The 12,451-nt window shown below is 37.6% G+C and overlaps 1 protein-coding gene across 5 annotated transcripts in view; it reads left to right on the plus strand.

Annotated features, from left to right (window-relative positions):
• The window catches only part of SPG11 (SPG11 vesicle trafficking associated, spatacsin), a 98,882-nt gene that overhangs the window by 40,771 nt on the left and 45,660 nt on the right, over window positions 1-12,451 (plus strand). For all 5 annotated transcript variants that reach the window (XR_006741929.1, XM_036443534.2, XM_045583092.1 and 2 more), the window contains exons 18-21: window positions 3,619-3,764; window positions 6,149-6,310; window positions 8,730-8,796; window positions 11,542-11,707. Coding sequence is in view for 4 of the 5 variants with exons in the window: in XM_036443534.2 (XP_036299427.1) it covers window positions 3,619-3,764; window positions 6,149-6,310; window positions 8,730-8,796; window positions 11,542-11,707 (541 nt within the window). In the remaining variant the exon portion in view is untranslated. The remainder of the gene's footprint in view (window positions 1-3,618; window positions 3,765-6,148; window positions 6,311-8,729; window positions 8,797-11,541; window positions 11,708-12,451) is intronic.

Below are 12,451 nucleotides of genomic sequence, written 5' to 3' on the forward strand. Positions count from 1 at the left end.
GATAAGTGGCATATAATTATTTTAATGTGCATTTCTGTATTATTAGTGAATTACATATTTTTATGGTTGGACATTTACAGTTTCTCTTTTGTACAAAAGTTGTTTTTTTGTTAATTTATCTGTTAGATTAGGGGCATTGTTTTGTATAAGCTCTTGGCTAAAGACATTAATCCTTAGGTTGTCACCTATTGTTAATTTTCCCCCTTAGTTCATTACTATACTTCAGGTTTTTAATATAAGTTTTGTTTTTACATAGACAAATTTTTCATATTTCTATTGGTGATATTTTCCTATTGCTTTTAAATTTATTTTTTGATAAATCTTTATTGTTTAGATTATTACAGTTGTTCCTCTTTTTCCCCCCTATAGGCCCCCCATCCGGTTCCCCTCCCACCCTTTGCCCTTACTTTTCTCACACTCCTCATCCATAAGTGTACGATTTTTGTCCAGTCTCTTCCCGCACCCTCCTTCTCCTTTCCCCCACCCCCGAGAATTGTCTGTCCACTCCCTTTCTACGTCCCTGATTCTCTTATATTCACCAGGTTATTCTGTTAATCAGATTTTTTTATTCACTTGCTTTTTAGATTCATTTGTTGATAGATATGTATTTGTTGTCACTTTATTGTTCATAATTTTTATCTTTACCTTTTTCTTTTTTTAAATATACTTTATTGATTTTTTACAGAGAGGAAGAGAGAGGGATAGAGCTAGAAATGTCGATGAGAGAGAACCATCGACCAGCTGCCTCCTGCACACCTCTCACTGGGGATGTTCTCGCAACCAATGTACATGCCCCTGACCGGAATCACTGACGCTCTACCACTGAGCCAAACCGGTTTTGGCACCTTTTTCTTTTTCTTTCTCTTCTTAAAGAATACCTTTCTTTTAATTATATTTCATATAATACTGGTTTGGCAGTGATGAACTCCTTTAGCTATTTCTTATCTGTGAAGCTCTTTATCTGACCTTCAATTCTAAATGATAGCTTTGCTGGGTAGAGTAATCTTGGTTGTAGGTTCTTGCTATTCATCACTTTGAATATTTCTTGCCACTCCCTTCTGGCCTGCATAGTTTCTGTTGAAAAATCAGCTGACAGTCTATGGGTACTTCCTATAAGTAACTTAACTATTTTTCTCTTGCTGCTTTTAATATTCTCTCTTTGTCTTTTGCTCTTGGCATTTTAATTATGATATCTCTTGGTGTGTCCTCTTTGGGTTCTTCTCCTTTGGAGTTGTCTGTGCTTTCTGTACTTGTAAGTCTATTTTTTTCACCAGATAAGGGAAGTTTTCTGTCATTATTTCTTCAAATAGGTTTTTAATATCTTGCTGTCTCTTTTTCTGGCACCCTTATAATTCAGATATTGGTACGCTTGAAGTTGTCCCAGAGGCTTCTTGCACTATCTTCATATTTTTGGATTCTTTTTTTCTTTTTTCTTTTTCGGTTGGGTGTTTTTTTGCTTCTATGTATTTGAAATCTTTGACTTGATTCTTGGGATCCTCTCTTCTGCTGTTGGATCTCCGTATATTATTCTCTATTTCAGTCAGTATATGATTAATTTCTAGTTGGTCCTTTTTCATATCCTTTAGGGCACATGTGTCAAACACAAGGCCCGCGGGCCAAATCCATCCCGCCAGGCCTTGCAATGTGGCCCACACCGCGCTGTCATCACTGCACTCCGCTGCATTTCCATCACAATGACAGTTTATGACTGTTCAGTAAACCATTCGGCCCGCGATGTAGGCTGGATTTTAGATTTTGGCCCCTTCTCTGATTGAGTTCGACACCCCTACTTTAGGGTCTCACTAAATTTCTTTCTTTTTTTAAAAATATATTTTTTTGATTTTGTACAGAGAGGAAGGGAGAGAGATAGAGAGTTAGAAACATCGATGAGAGAGAGTCATCGATCAACTGCCTCTTGCACACCCCCTACTGGGGATATGCCTACAACCAAGGTACATGCCCTTCACCGGAATCGAACCCGGGACCCTTCAGTACCCAAGCCGACACTCTATCCATTGAGCCAAACCGGTTTCGGCAAGGGTCTCACTAAGTTTCTCGAAAGTTTCTAGAAGAGTCTTGAGAAGTCTTATAACCATGGTTTTGAACTCTATATCCAGTAGTTTGCTTTTCTCCATTTCTTTCATTTGTGACCAGTTTCTTTCTTTTTTTTTTTCTTTTTTTTTTAATATATATTTTATTGATTTTACACAGAGAGGAATTGAGAGGGATAGAGAGTTAGAAATGTCGATGAGAGAGAGTCATTGATCAGCTGCCTCTTGCACACACCCCACTAGGGATGTGCCCACAACCTAGGTACGTGCCCTTGACCCAAATCGAGCCTGGGACCTTTTGGTCCACAGTCCGACGCTCTATCCACTGAGCCAAACCGGTTTTGGTGATTTATGACCTGTTTCTTTGTCTCTGCATTTTGGCTGCTTCCCCGTGTTGATAGAGTGGCTTTGTGTGCTAGGTGTCTTATAAGGCCCAGTGGCTCAGCCTCCTCAATCACCTGAGGTGGACACTCTTGTTGTAGTTAAGCCTTGATTATTGTTGGAATCACTGGGAGGAATTGACCTCCAGGCCAATAGGCTGTGAGGATCAGTTGTATCTACTATGGGTGAACTTCTGTGCAGGAGACACCCTTATGGGGCAAGACTTGCTTCAGTGGGGCTTTGGTGTTCACTGAGTCTGCCCCTGAGTGTGTCTCTTATGGATGTGAAGAGTTGTAATCTGGTTGGTCTCACTGTGACCACTGGGTACACTAGCTCTTAGATCTCCAAGGAGGTGCAAAGTCAGCCACTGCCTGAGGCCACCCAGTAGGAGCTACAGAGAGATCTGAAGATTCCTCTTTGTTTAGGGTTTGGAGGTGCCTAGATGAGGCCCAGCTGTGAAGGAGTGTGAGCTGCTATCCAACCTTGGGCCTTCTTTTGGAGGCTCTGGGGCTCTCTGACCCAGCCGCAGTTGGTTAGGTTTTAGATTGCAAAAGGCCATGACATTCATATGCAAAAGCCTCTGCACACAGCTTAGGTGGGGTTATAATTGGGTGGGGCAGAGTTTCAGGGAATCACCTGGGCAGAGCAAACAGCAATGGCTGACCATCCGCCTGCCCCAAAGAGGACCCCAGGTCTCTGTGTCCTGTAGTGCCATGCAGGAATAAGGATCACTGCAGGCACCTCTTAGAGAAAGCCGCTCTCATGTTTCGGTCTGATGCCAGAGAGTTCAGTTTCTCCCCTTATGAATCTGGGTCCCCAGAGTCTCTCCCAGAACTGGAGTTCAGAGCAGTTGTGAGCTTGTATGTCCCTCTGATTGAAAAAGACACCAGTGTACCCAGTTTCCAGCCCTTTCCACACATGCCTCTGTACCTCCCCACTACACTTCCTCACCTCTCCATCTCCTCCCAGTCTCAGTGTGCTTTTCTCTTTCCTTCTAGTTGTATAAATTACACTCAGCTAGCCTTCCCGTGGTTCTGGATGATGTTTGTTTTGTCTTTTAGTTGTAGTTTTAACTTTAGAAAGTCCTTTCTCTTGAGAGAGTTACTAGTAAAATTAATTTTCTTTCTCAAAATTATATAATTCTTAATTTACATTAAGGAGAAAAACATACTCTTTTGTTTTCCAGATCCTAAACTGATCTTCCAGGCCAGCCTTGCAAATGCTCAAATACTGATTCCCAGTTACCAGGCCAGTGTAAGCAGTATGCTGTTGGAAGGACATACCCTCCTGGCCCTTGCTACCACAATGTATGCTCCTGGTGGTGTCAGCCAGGTATGGACAGTACCTCTATCTATTATGGTGAAGTAGGACTGATTTTAAATTTGGCAGAAATATCTATGGATTTTCTGGAAATCAGTTGTATTAAAATAAAACCACCCATATTAAAAAACTGTGATACATCTACACAATGAAATATGCTGCTATAAAAAAGAAGGACCTTTTACCATTTGCAACAGCATGGATGGAATTGGAGAGCGTTATGCTAAGCAAAATAAGCCAGTCGGAGAAAGATATCACATGATTTCACTCATATATAGGCTATAATGATTAATAAAATTTGATGAACAAGAATAGATCAGAGACAAATGGTAGGGGAGGGGGAGTTAGATAGCAACCAAAGGACTTGTATGCATGCATATTAGCATAACCTATGGACACAGACACTGGGGCGGTGGGGGCTTGCCTGGAGTGGGAATGACTGGGGGAGAGGGGGCATCAATTGGGGAAAAATGAGACATGGAAAGGGAAGGGAAGGGAAAGGAAGAGGAGGGGAGGGGAGGGACGGGAGGGGAGGGGAGGGAAAAGGAAGGGGAGGGGAAAGGGAAGGGGAGGGGAAGGGGAAGGGGAATGGGAAAGGAAGGGGGAAAGGGAATGGGAAGGGAAAAAAGAAAAGAAAATGAGAAAGAAAGAAAAAGAAAAGAAAAGAAAGAAAGAGGAGGGACACTGGTCACCCTATTGGATGATGTCCACAATAGCAGTATTTTATTTTAATACAGAGATATCCCATGCAATACACACACACACACACACACAAACACACACTGAGTGGTCAGATTATTATGATCTCTGGTTGCATAATAATCTTGCCACTCAGTGTACATCCTATATAATAAAAGGCTAATATGCAAATTGTCCCCTTGGCCAGGAGTTCGACCAGCAGGCAGGCTGGCCAACCCCACCCATGCCCCCTCCCCCTGGCCAGACCCCACCCATGCATGAATTCATGTTCCAGGCCTCTAATAAATATATATACACACACTGAGTGGCCAGATAGTATGCGTTCAGAGATCATAATAATCTGGCCACTCAGTGTGTGTGTGTGCGTGTATATAAAGCCACTCTTAAGTTTTTTATTAGGTTAAAAGAACATAAAACAAGGACGAGTTTTGAAATTTTATATGATATCCTCTTAAATTGAAAGGCAACTAATATGTTATTATTTTAGAAAATAGAGAGATTATTTTCCCCCTTTATTTGTTTTCTAATGTTCTGGGTACATTTTCAGAATTGAATTAGGATCTGGTTGTTTTTGGGAGTAAGTATATACTTTAGATCTGTGACTTGGGAATCATTTTATACTGTTTGCCCTCTTAGAGAGGTAAAAGGGAAGTCATAATTTTTAGCTATGTAAACTCTTTTTGAGGGGCCCAATAGAAATTTGTCCATCTCTGCATTTTTGAAAGTTATAGTGTGCCTAGTTAGAGAAAACATAATAATGCTTTTAAACATTTAATCTTCAAAGATTTCTCCTTTAGATTGTTTCAATGTACCTTAACTTACTTATTTGTTCTTTTTTTTTTTTAATATATTTTATTGATTTTTTACAGAGAGGAAGAGAGAGGGATAGAGAGTTAGAAACATCAATGAGAGAGAATCATCGATCAGCTGCCTCTTGCACACCCCCTACTGGGGATGTGCCCACAACCAAGGTACATGCCCTTGACTGGAATTGAACGCGGGACCTTTCAGTCCGCAGGCTGACGCTCAATCTACTGAGCCAAACCGGTTTCTGGTTTTTCTGTTCTTAATTACCTTTCAGAAATTAGCCATAGAGTAACATGAGAGCTGAACAAGAGTCTTGTAATCTAGTAGTTATTTTTCTTTTAAAATATTTGCTATTTAATATATAATTCAATATTTAACATTTAAGTATTTTAAATAATATAATAGCAGTCTTTTTTCAAACAACTTTTCCACACAATTTGAAAACTGATCTAGCTGAAATTCCTAATTTTGTAGGTGAAGAATTGGTAGTTTATCGTAGTACCAGAACAAGATCTATTGTTTTCTGACTCCTTTTTAAAAAATTAAAAAATAAAGAAATATATATATTTATTATTGGTTTAGAGAGAGAGAGAGAGAGAGAGAGAGAGAGAGAGAGAAAGGAAGAAGGAAAAAGAGATAGAAACATTGATAACAGAGAAACATTGATCAGCTGCCTCTTGCATGCCTTCTGGGTGGTTATACACCCTGATTGGAAATCAAACCAGCAATCTCTTGGTTCATAGGCCCATGCTCAGTCACTGACCAATGTTATTTTCACCACCATGTATTCTCTCAAGCTAATCTTGTTTCACATGTTCTTGTGAAAAAAGAACAAATTTGGAGAAGAAAAGAACATTGCTGTATACCATGTTATCTGTTTTTTTACTTAGGTTGTTCAGAATGAAGAAAATGAGAACTGTTTGAAAAAAGTAGATCCCCAGTTACTGAAGATGGCATTAACTCCTTATCCCAAGCTAAAAACTGCTCTCTTCCCACAGTACACTGCCCCTAGTGTCCTACCACCAGATATTACACTCTACCACCTTATTCAGGTACAGTATTTATTTAGGTGGCTGGTATTTAGGTATCAGACAGGACTCAACCAGGAAAACAGAAACCACTCTGGGTCTTTCAAATGGAGAACAGTTAATGTAGAGACCACAAATTTTTCCTTGATTTAAAATCAAAGCTGCTCTTTCCTTAGACATCTAAATCTTGACTTATAGTTCTGTTTTCTCCTGTATCCCTCCACCATGTGTTTATAGTCTTTGCTAAATCTTTGGCTATACAGATTTCAAATAGCCACTGCTCCCTGCTCTCAAAACTTTTCTGTCTGACTTGACCTTAGTCGGCTTTTTTCTTTGTTGCTCATGATTTGATCATCACATTCATTTTTTAAAATAATTTTTATTGAATTCAGAGAGGAAGGGAGAGATAGATAGAAATATCAATGATGAAAAAGAATCATTGATCAGCTGCCTTCTGCATACACCTTGCATTGGGAATCGATACCGCAACCTGCCATGTGCCCTGACCGGGAATCAAACTGTGACATCCTGATTCATGGGTCAACACTCAACCACTGAGCCATGCCGGCTGGGCACATACATTTCTTTAACCCCTGAACTGATTGTCTTATTCTTTTCCTTTTCTGATCTGCCTTAGCTTACCTTGTCATGTTTACGTGGTAATATTTTCTAGTTTCTTAGTCCTCTTGCTTTTTGATTCCAAAAACATGTCTAAAGCCCATTTTACATTATAATTAATGCTGCTTCTACCAAAAGAGAGTGCACTTTGCACACATAATTTGAAGTGAAGGGAGTCTTTAAAAGGAACACAGCCAGTTCTGTTTTTATTAAAATAGAAAAGTGTCTCATACATTCTTTTTTGTGTTTAGCTATGTTCAAAGAATTTATGTCCAGAAATGTAAGATTTTTAGTTGCCCTGGAGAAGGGAAACAGACTGCCTGTGAAGTCCTTTTATATAATTTTGTTTACTTTAGAATCAATTTACTCCCCCCACCCATCCCTCTTTAAGAAGCCTAGGTGAAAGAGGGCCTGCCCCTGGGAGGGAAGGCAGGGTCCCTGTTAAGGCATTCCTGAGGCTCTCATGGAAGTTACTAATGAAGAAAAGATGGTCAGCAAACATTCAGACAGCCTCAAGATTAGTTTCCTCCTGTAGAGATTCCTTTAAAATAATCATTTTCCCAATTGGTTCAATATCAAATTCATTTAGTTCTAAATATAGTTCACCCTTCTGGAACATAGTTATGTGAGGGTCACTGATTTCAAGAAAATCTTGTTGTTAGGTAATATGTTCTGATATCAAAACAGGCATTGGTTGATTAGATGCCCCTAACCATTTGTACAGAAGCTTTACTCAGGGAAAAGGCAACCTCCTTGGGTGTGGTTAAGAACAGATAAGGTAGCCCCAGTATCTACAAGGGCCTTAGTAATTTCCTTTCTTTCAATTTCTCCTAAACAATTAGTAAGAAGGGGAAACACCCTCTCATAGTCCTTGGAGCAACCCTATGCTGGCTTCTTTTCTCTTTCTGAATCCCATTTCAGTTTTCTATAGCCCTTCTTAAGGTGGTCTGGCTTTTTACAATAAACAGAGTTTCCCTGCAGTTCTTACTTAGTAATTCTGTTGCTTTGCTCCACAAATCAGTAGATACACTGATTGAAATAGTATAATCAGGATCACATGTTCTAACAGTTAAATTCCTTTGTGAACCCTTCAGAGTTTTGGAGAAAGTCATGGAAATCTTTAGGGAGATTCCTTAATTCTGTACAATCACTGATTTTCCTCTGCCTGAGACTGGCTTTTCTGGTTTTCTGAGTGTCCCCTAGGTCAGTAGAGAGCTGCATAGGAAGCTGAGGTGGAGGAGGTAAGAAGAGAAAGAGGGAGCAGGAAAGGAGAGTTAAGTCCAGACAATGAAGTAAAGGCAAGAGCAGGGCATTTGGAGAAGAGGGGGGAAAATAGAGCATTGGCATTGAGCAGCTTCCTTAGTTCAGAGACAGGCTCCACAAGTTCTTACTACCAACAGTTAAATTCCTGTAGAGAAGAGAATTTATCTGTCCTCTTCCCAGAAGCCTCTAATTTTCAATCAAAATGAGTTTCCTATTCATTTAGTTTAATTTTAGAGCTGGCTTTTTCTAATTTTGCATGCAAATATTTAATTTAGGTGTCAAAAGTTTCATTTTGGCCATCTTACTTTGATATCACTTCTAGTTAAATCTTCCCATTTCTATAAGTGCTTGCAAGTAAAAGTTTCCTATTTATTGAATATCTACAGGAATATTAATGGGGACTTATACCATTAATTTACCATGTTAATTTTAGTTTTATTTTGGGATCTGCAGAGTCTGAACCAGTTTTTAGGGATATTATGTAGTTGGTTGAAGTGTGCTGCTTATGGGTTGTTAGAATCAATTAACTTTTAACTCTGATTTAACTTTTTCCCTTTTACAGTCATTATTGCCCTTTGATCCTAGCAGATTGTTTGGCTGGCAGCCTGCCAACACACTGGCTATAGGAGGTAAGTCATTATGGGTACTTCTTGCTTTGGAAGCATTTCAACAATGTTGATTCATAGGAGAAGTTGATATATGTAAAAGCCAACTCAGGTGTTTTTTTTTGTTTTGTTTTGTTTTACTGCTTTCTACTTTAAAAATAAAGATATATTCCAGTGAATTGAAATATATTGTATTAGGTCACTAGTGCTGTACTTGCTGGGAAATATATTATGCATTTGTCTGCTTAAATTTATTTTTTCCCAAAAATCCCTTTGTGAGCAGTATAGTATTATAAAGGTTAAGAGTGTAAGTGTTGGTATTAGGTAAATCCTGGCTCTACCATGTAATAGTTGTAGGACCTTGGGCAAGTAAATTCTCTATAAAATAAGCTTAGTAACAGTGCCCACCTCACATGTTACATTGAGAATGAAAGGAGACATTGAAAGGCACTTAACCTCTCACAGTTCCTGATACAGTTACTAACACAATCAGCACCAGATACACACACAGTGCCTTCCACTCTAGATTATAAGAATTTGTTTTGTTTCTGTGTGTGTGTGTGTGTGTGCCTTTTTACAAGTATTGTTAACATACATATGCTATTCTTAAATACTGCTTTTTTTATCTTTTTAATTTTTACATTTAGAGTTAGCCTTTAATATTATGTTACCTGTGGTGCTTCTGCCAAAATTAAAGTTGGCTTCAAATTAGTACTCAGAGTGCTTAGCACATAACATACAACATGTGACTATTGACATACATAAAAATGAATTTTCTAATGTGTCAGTTTTATAAGTTCACATTTTAATATATTGAATTTACCTAGTGTCCAGAGCTCATTACAGGTCTATAATAGATGTTCAATAAATATTTATTGAGTGCTGAATAAAATAGTGCTTATTGTATTTTCAAATGAAAACACATGCTTTAATCTCAGTGAAGTTACTAGAGAGTAGACAGAATCCCCTGTCCTGTTCTACCTCCAACTCCATCATGTAGCCAGGGTCTTAGTCTCCCTCTTGGAGACTGAGCATTCTAGTAGGTACACAGTAGAGAAAAGACATTGGAGGCATGTTCCCTGTCTGGTTTTTAGACATTTAGAACATTTTTGAGCAAATAAAGCCTAATGTAAATGAAACAATTATGAAGACAATAATACAGATTGATAATATTGGAGAGCTATATTTTGTTAAAGTGTTTCCTAATTTTTTTACATGATTTTACCACTGAAAGAGGATATAAGGCCAACTGCATGTTGACTTTTCTTCCATGGCAGGCCAGAGAAAAATTTCCATTTGTGTAGAATTTTCTCTCACACACAATCTCCAGCACTATCACCCAACTGCTAAAAAATCATGGTCTTATTTGAATAAAAAGTTTATTTATTTGGCACCTGGAAGTACCATATACTTGACATGTACTCAGTAAATATTTAAGAAATGAATAGTTTTATGTGAAATTATAAGTGACCAAAGTTACTCTGTTCTCACAAAGCATACAGATAATGCATTTGACTACTTTTTAATCTCAGAGAGGATGTGCTTTTAAGTAATAGTTTTGTAAGATAACAAGACACCATTAAGATCTTTTTCTTTTTTTGTGGGAGCCAAGTCTCAATATAAGAAGTCTCTGTAATTCCATGGGAGGATAAAACTTTATTTCAGAAATAAGCGTTGAACTTTGAAAATGAGAACACATACACTGTTTTCCAGAATTGGTTTTTTAACAGTTCAGAATGTTAGTTTACCTTAAAAAAAAAAAATTATATATATATATATATATATATATATATATATATATATATATATATATATATAAATAACATTAATTTTTTACAGAGAGGAAGGGAGAGAGCTAGAAAGTTAGAAACATCAATCAGCTGCCTCCTGCACACCCCTTACTGGGGATGTGCCCACAACCAAGGTACGTACATGCCCTTGACAGGAATCAAATCTGGGACCTTTCAGTTCGCAGGCCGACACTCTATCCACTGAGCCAAACCGGTTTCGGCTAGCTCACCTTTTTAAAAATACATAATAAATGGTTAAGAGACAAATATTAAGGCTTGACAGGATTGGTTATAGCATACTAACTTCTCACATCCAAGTATCTTCTGACTTTAAATTTCTCTGAAAAGAGAAAAAAAAAATTCTTGGCTATTTTTATGGGCACAGAAGAACTTTAAACTGAATCACTGTGCTGGAAAGATGGTACCAGCATGTAGATAATAAGGTGCTCTGTGCATATATCAGAAAATATAGCTGGTGGTAACATAAGGAGAGTATAGGAGATTATTAATAGGGAGAAAAAGATGTTTTTGTCAAGGTATTCATTAGAATGGCCTTGGTGAATAGAGGATACATAAATATATTAGGTAGAGATTTTATTGCATAATGAGCTTCATGAATGAATTAAAAGTTTTTCATATCTTAGGCAGAGATTTTGTATTCAAAAGGTTATTGCTGTTGTGAAGTTAAATATAGAATTAAAGCATATAAAGTTATAAGTAAGTATCATGGGGGAAAAGCACAATTTATAAGTTTTCATATGCAGCTTCTCAGATACACATTTTTGCATAAAATGAGGGTCACCTCTCCACATTAAAATAAAATTATCACATTTTGGTGGTTCAAAGTGACACATAATGGTACAAAATGATTATAGCAAGATATTTTCTTTTACCATTGTAGACAAATTTTCCATGTACAGATTGGCAGTTAATCATGGTGAAATGTAGAGCATTAATAATCACTTCACTTTGTTCCCAGATGTATCGAGTCATCTCCCACATTTCTCTAGCCCTGATCTGGTTAATAAATATGCTATAGTGGAACGTCTGAATTTTGCTTATTATTTATATCATGGACGGCCTTCATTTGCATTTGGTACTTTTCTGGTCCAGGAATTAATTAAGAGCAAGACACCCAAGCAGCTGTGAGTAAAGTATAATTTATACTGTTAATAAAAGACATATCTGTGTATTTTACCTGTACATTTAAAAAATGTACTGGAAACATGTATAAAAGTTAACAGTGATTCTGTTTGGATGGTGATATTTTATTGCCGTTTGTGTTTTTCCAGTTTTCCCAGTTTTTGGCATTTATTGTGTGTTACTTTTGTTAACAGGAAAAAAGATAAAACAGTATACACACACACACACACACACACACACACACATATATATATATATATATATATATATATATATATATATATATATTGGGTCGGCAGCTAAGTAATTGCGGGTTTCACACATATATGGCTTCAGTTGAATTTTTAGGTTTGCAGACGTAGTACAAATGTAAAACACATTTTGTTATTTGATAGTTGGCTATTCAGCTGTTAATCAGTGAAAAAAGTTTTTTGATCTGTTTTGTAGTTTTCGTTTGGCGTTCGTTGAAAAATGGAAAATCAAAAGGAACATTTTCGTCATATTTTGCTTTTTTATTTCTGCAAAGGGAAAAACGCATCGCAAACTCATAAAAAGTTATGTGCTGTTTATGGTGACGAAGCCTTAAAAGAACGGCAGTGTCAAAATTGGTTTGCCAAATTTCGTTCTGGTGATTTTTCACTCAAAGATGTAAAACGCTCTGGTCGTCCAGTTGAAGTTGATGATGCCCTAATCAAAGCAATAATCAATTCGGACTGTCACAGTACAACACGTGAGATTGCAGAGAA

Source organism: Pipistrellus kuhlii, unplaced genomic scaffold (assembly GCF_014108245.1).
Source record: "Pipistrellus kuhlii isolate mPipKuh1 unplaced genomic scaffold, mPipKuh1.p scaffold_m20_p_1, whole genome shotgun sequence".
Taxonomy (NCBI): Eukaryota; Metazoa; Chordata; class Mammalia; order Chiroptera; family Vespertilionidae; genus Pipistrellus; species Pipistrellus kuhlii.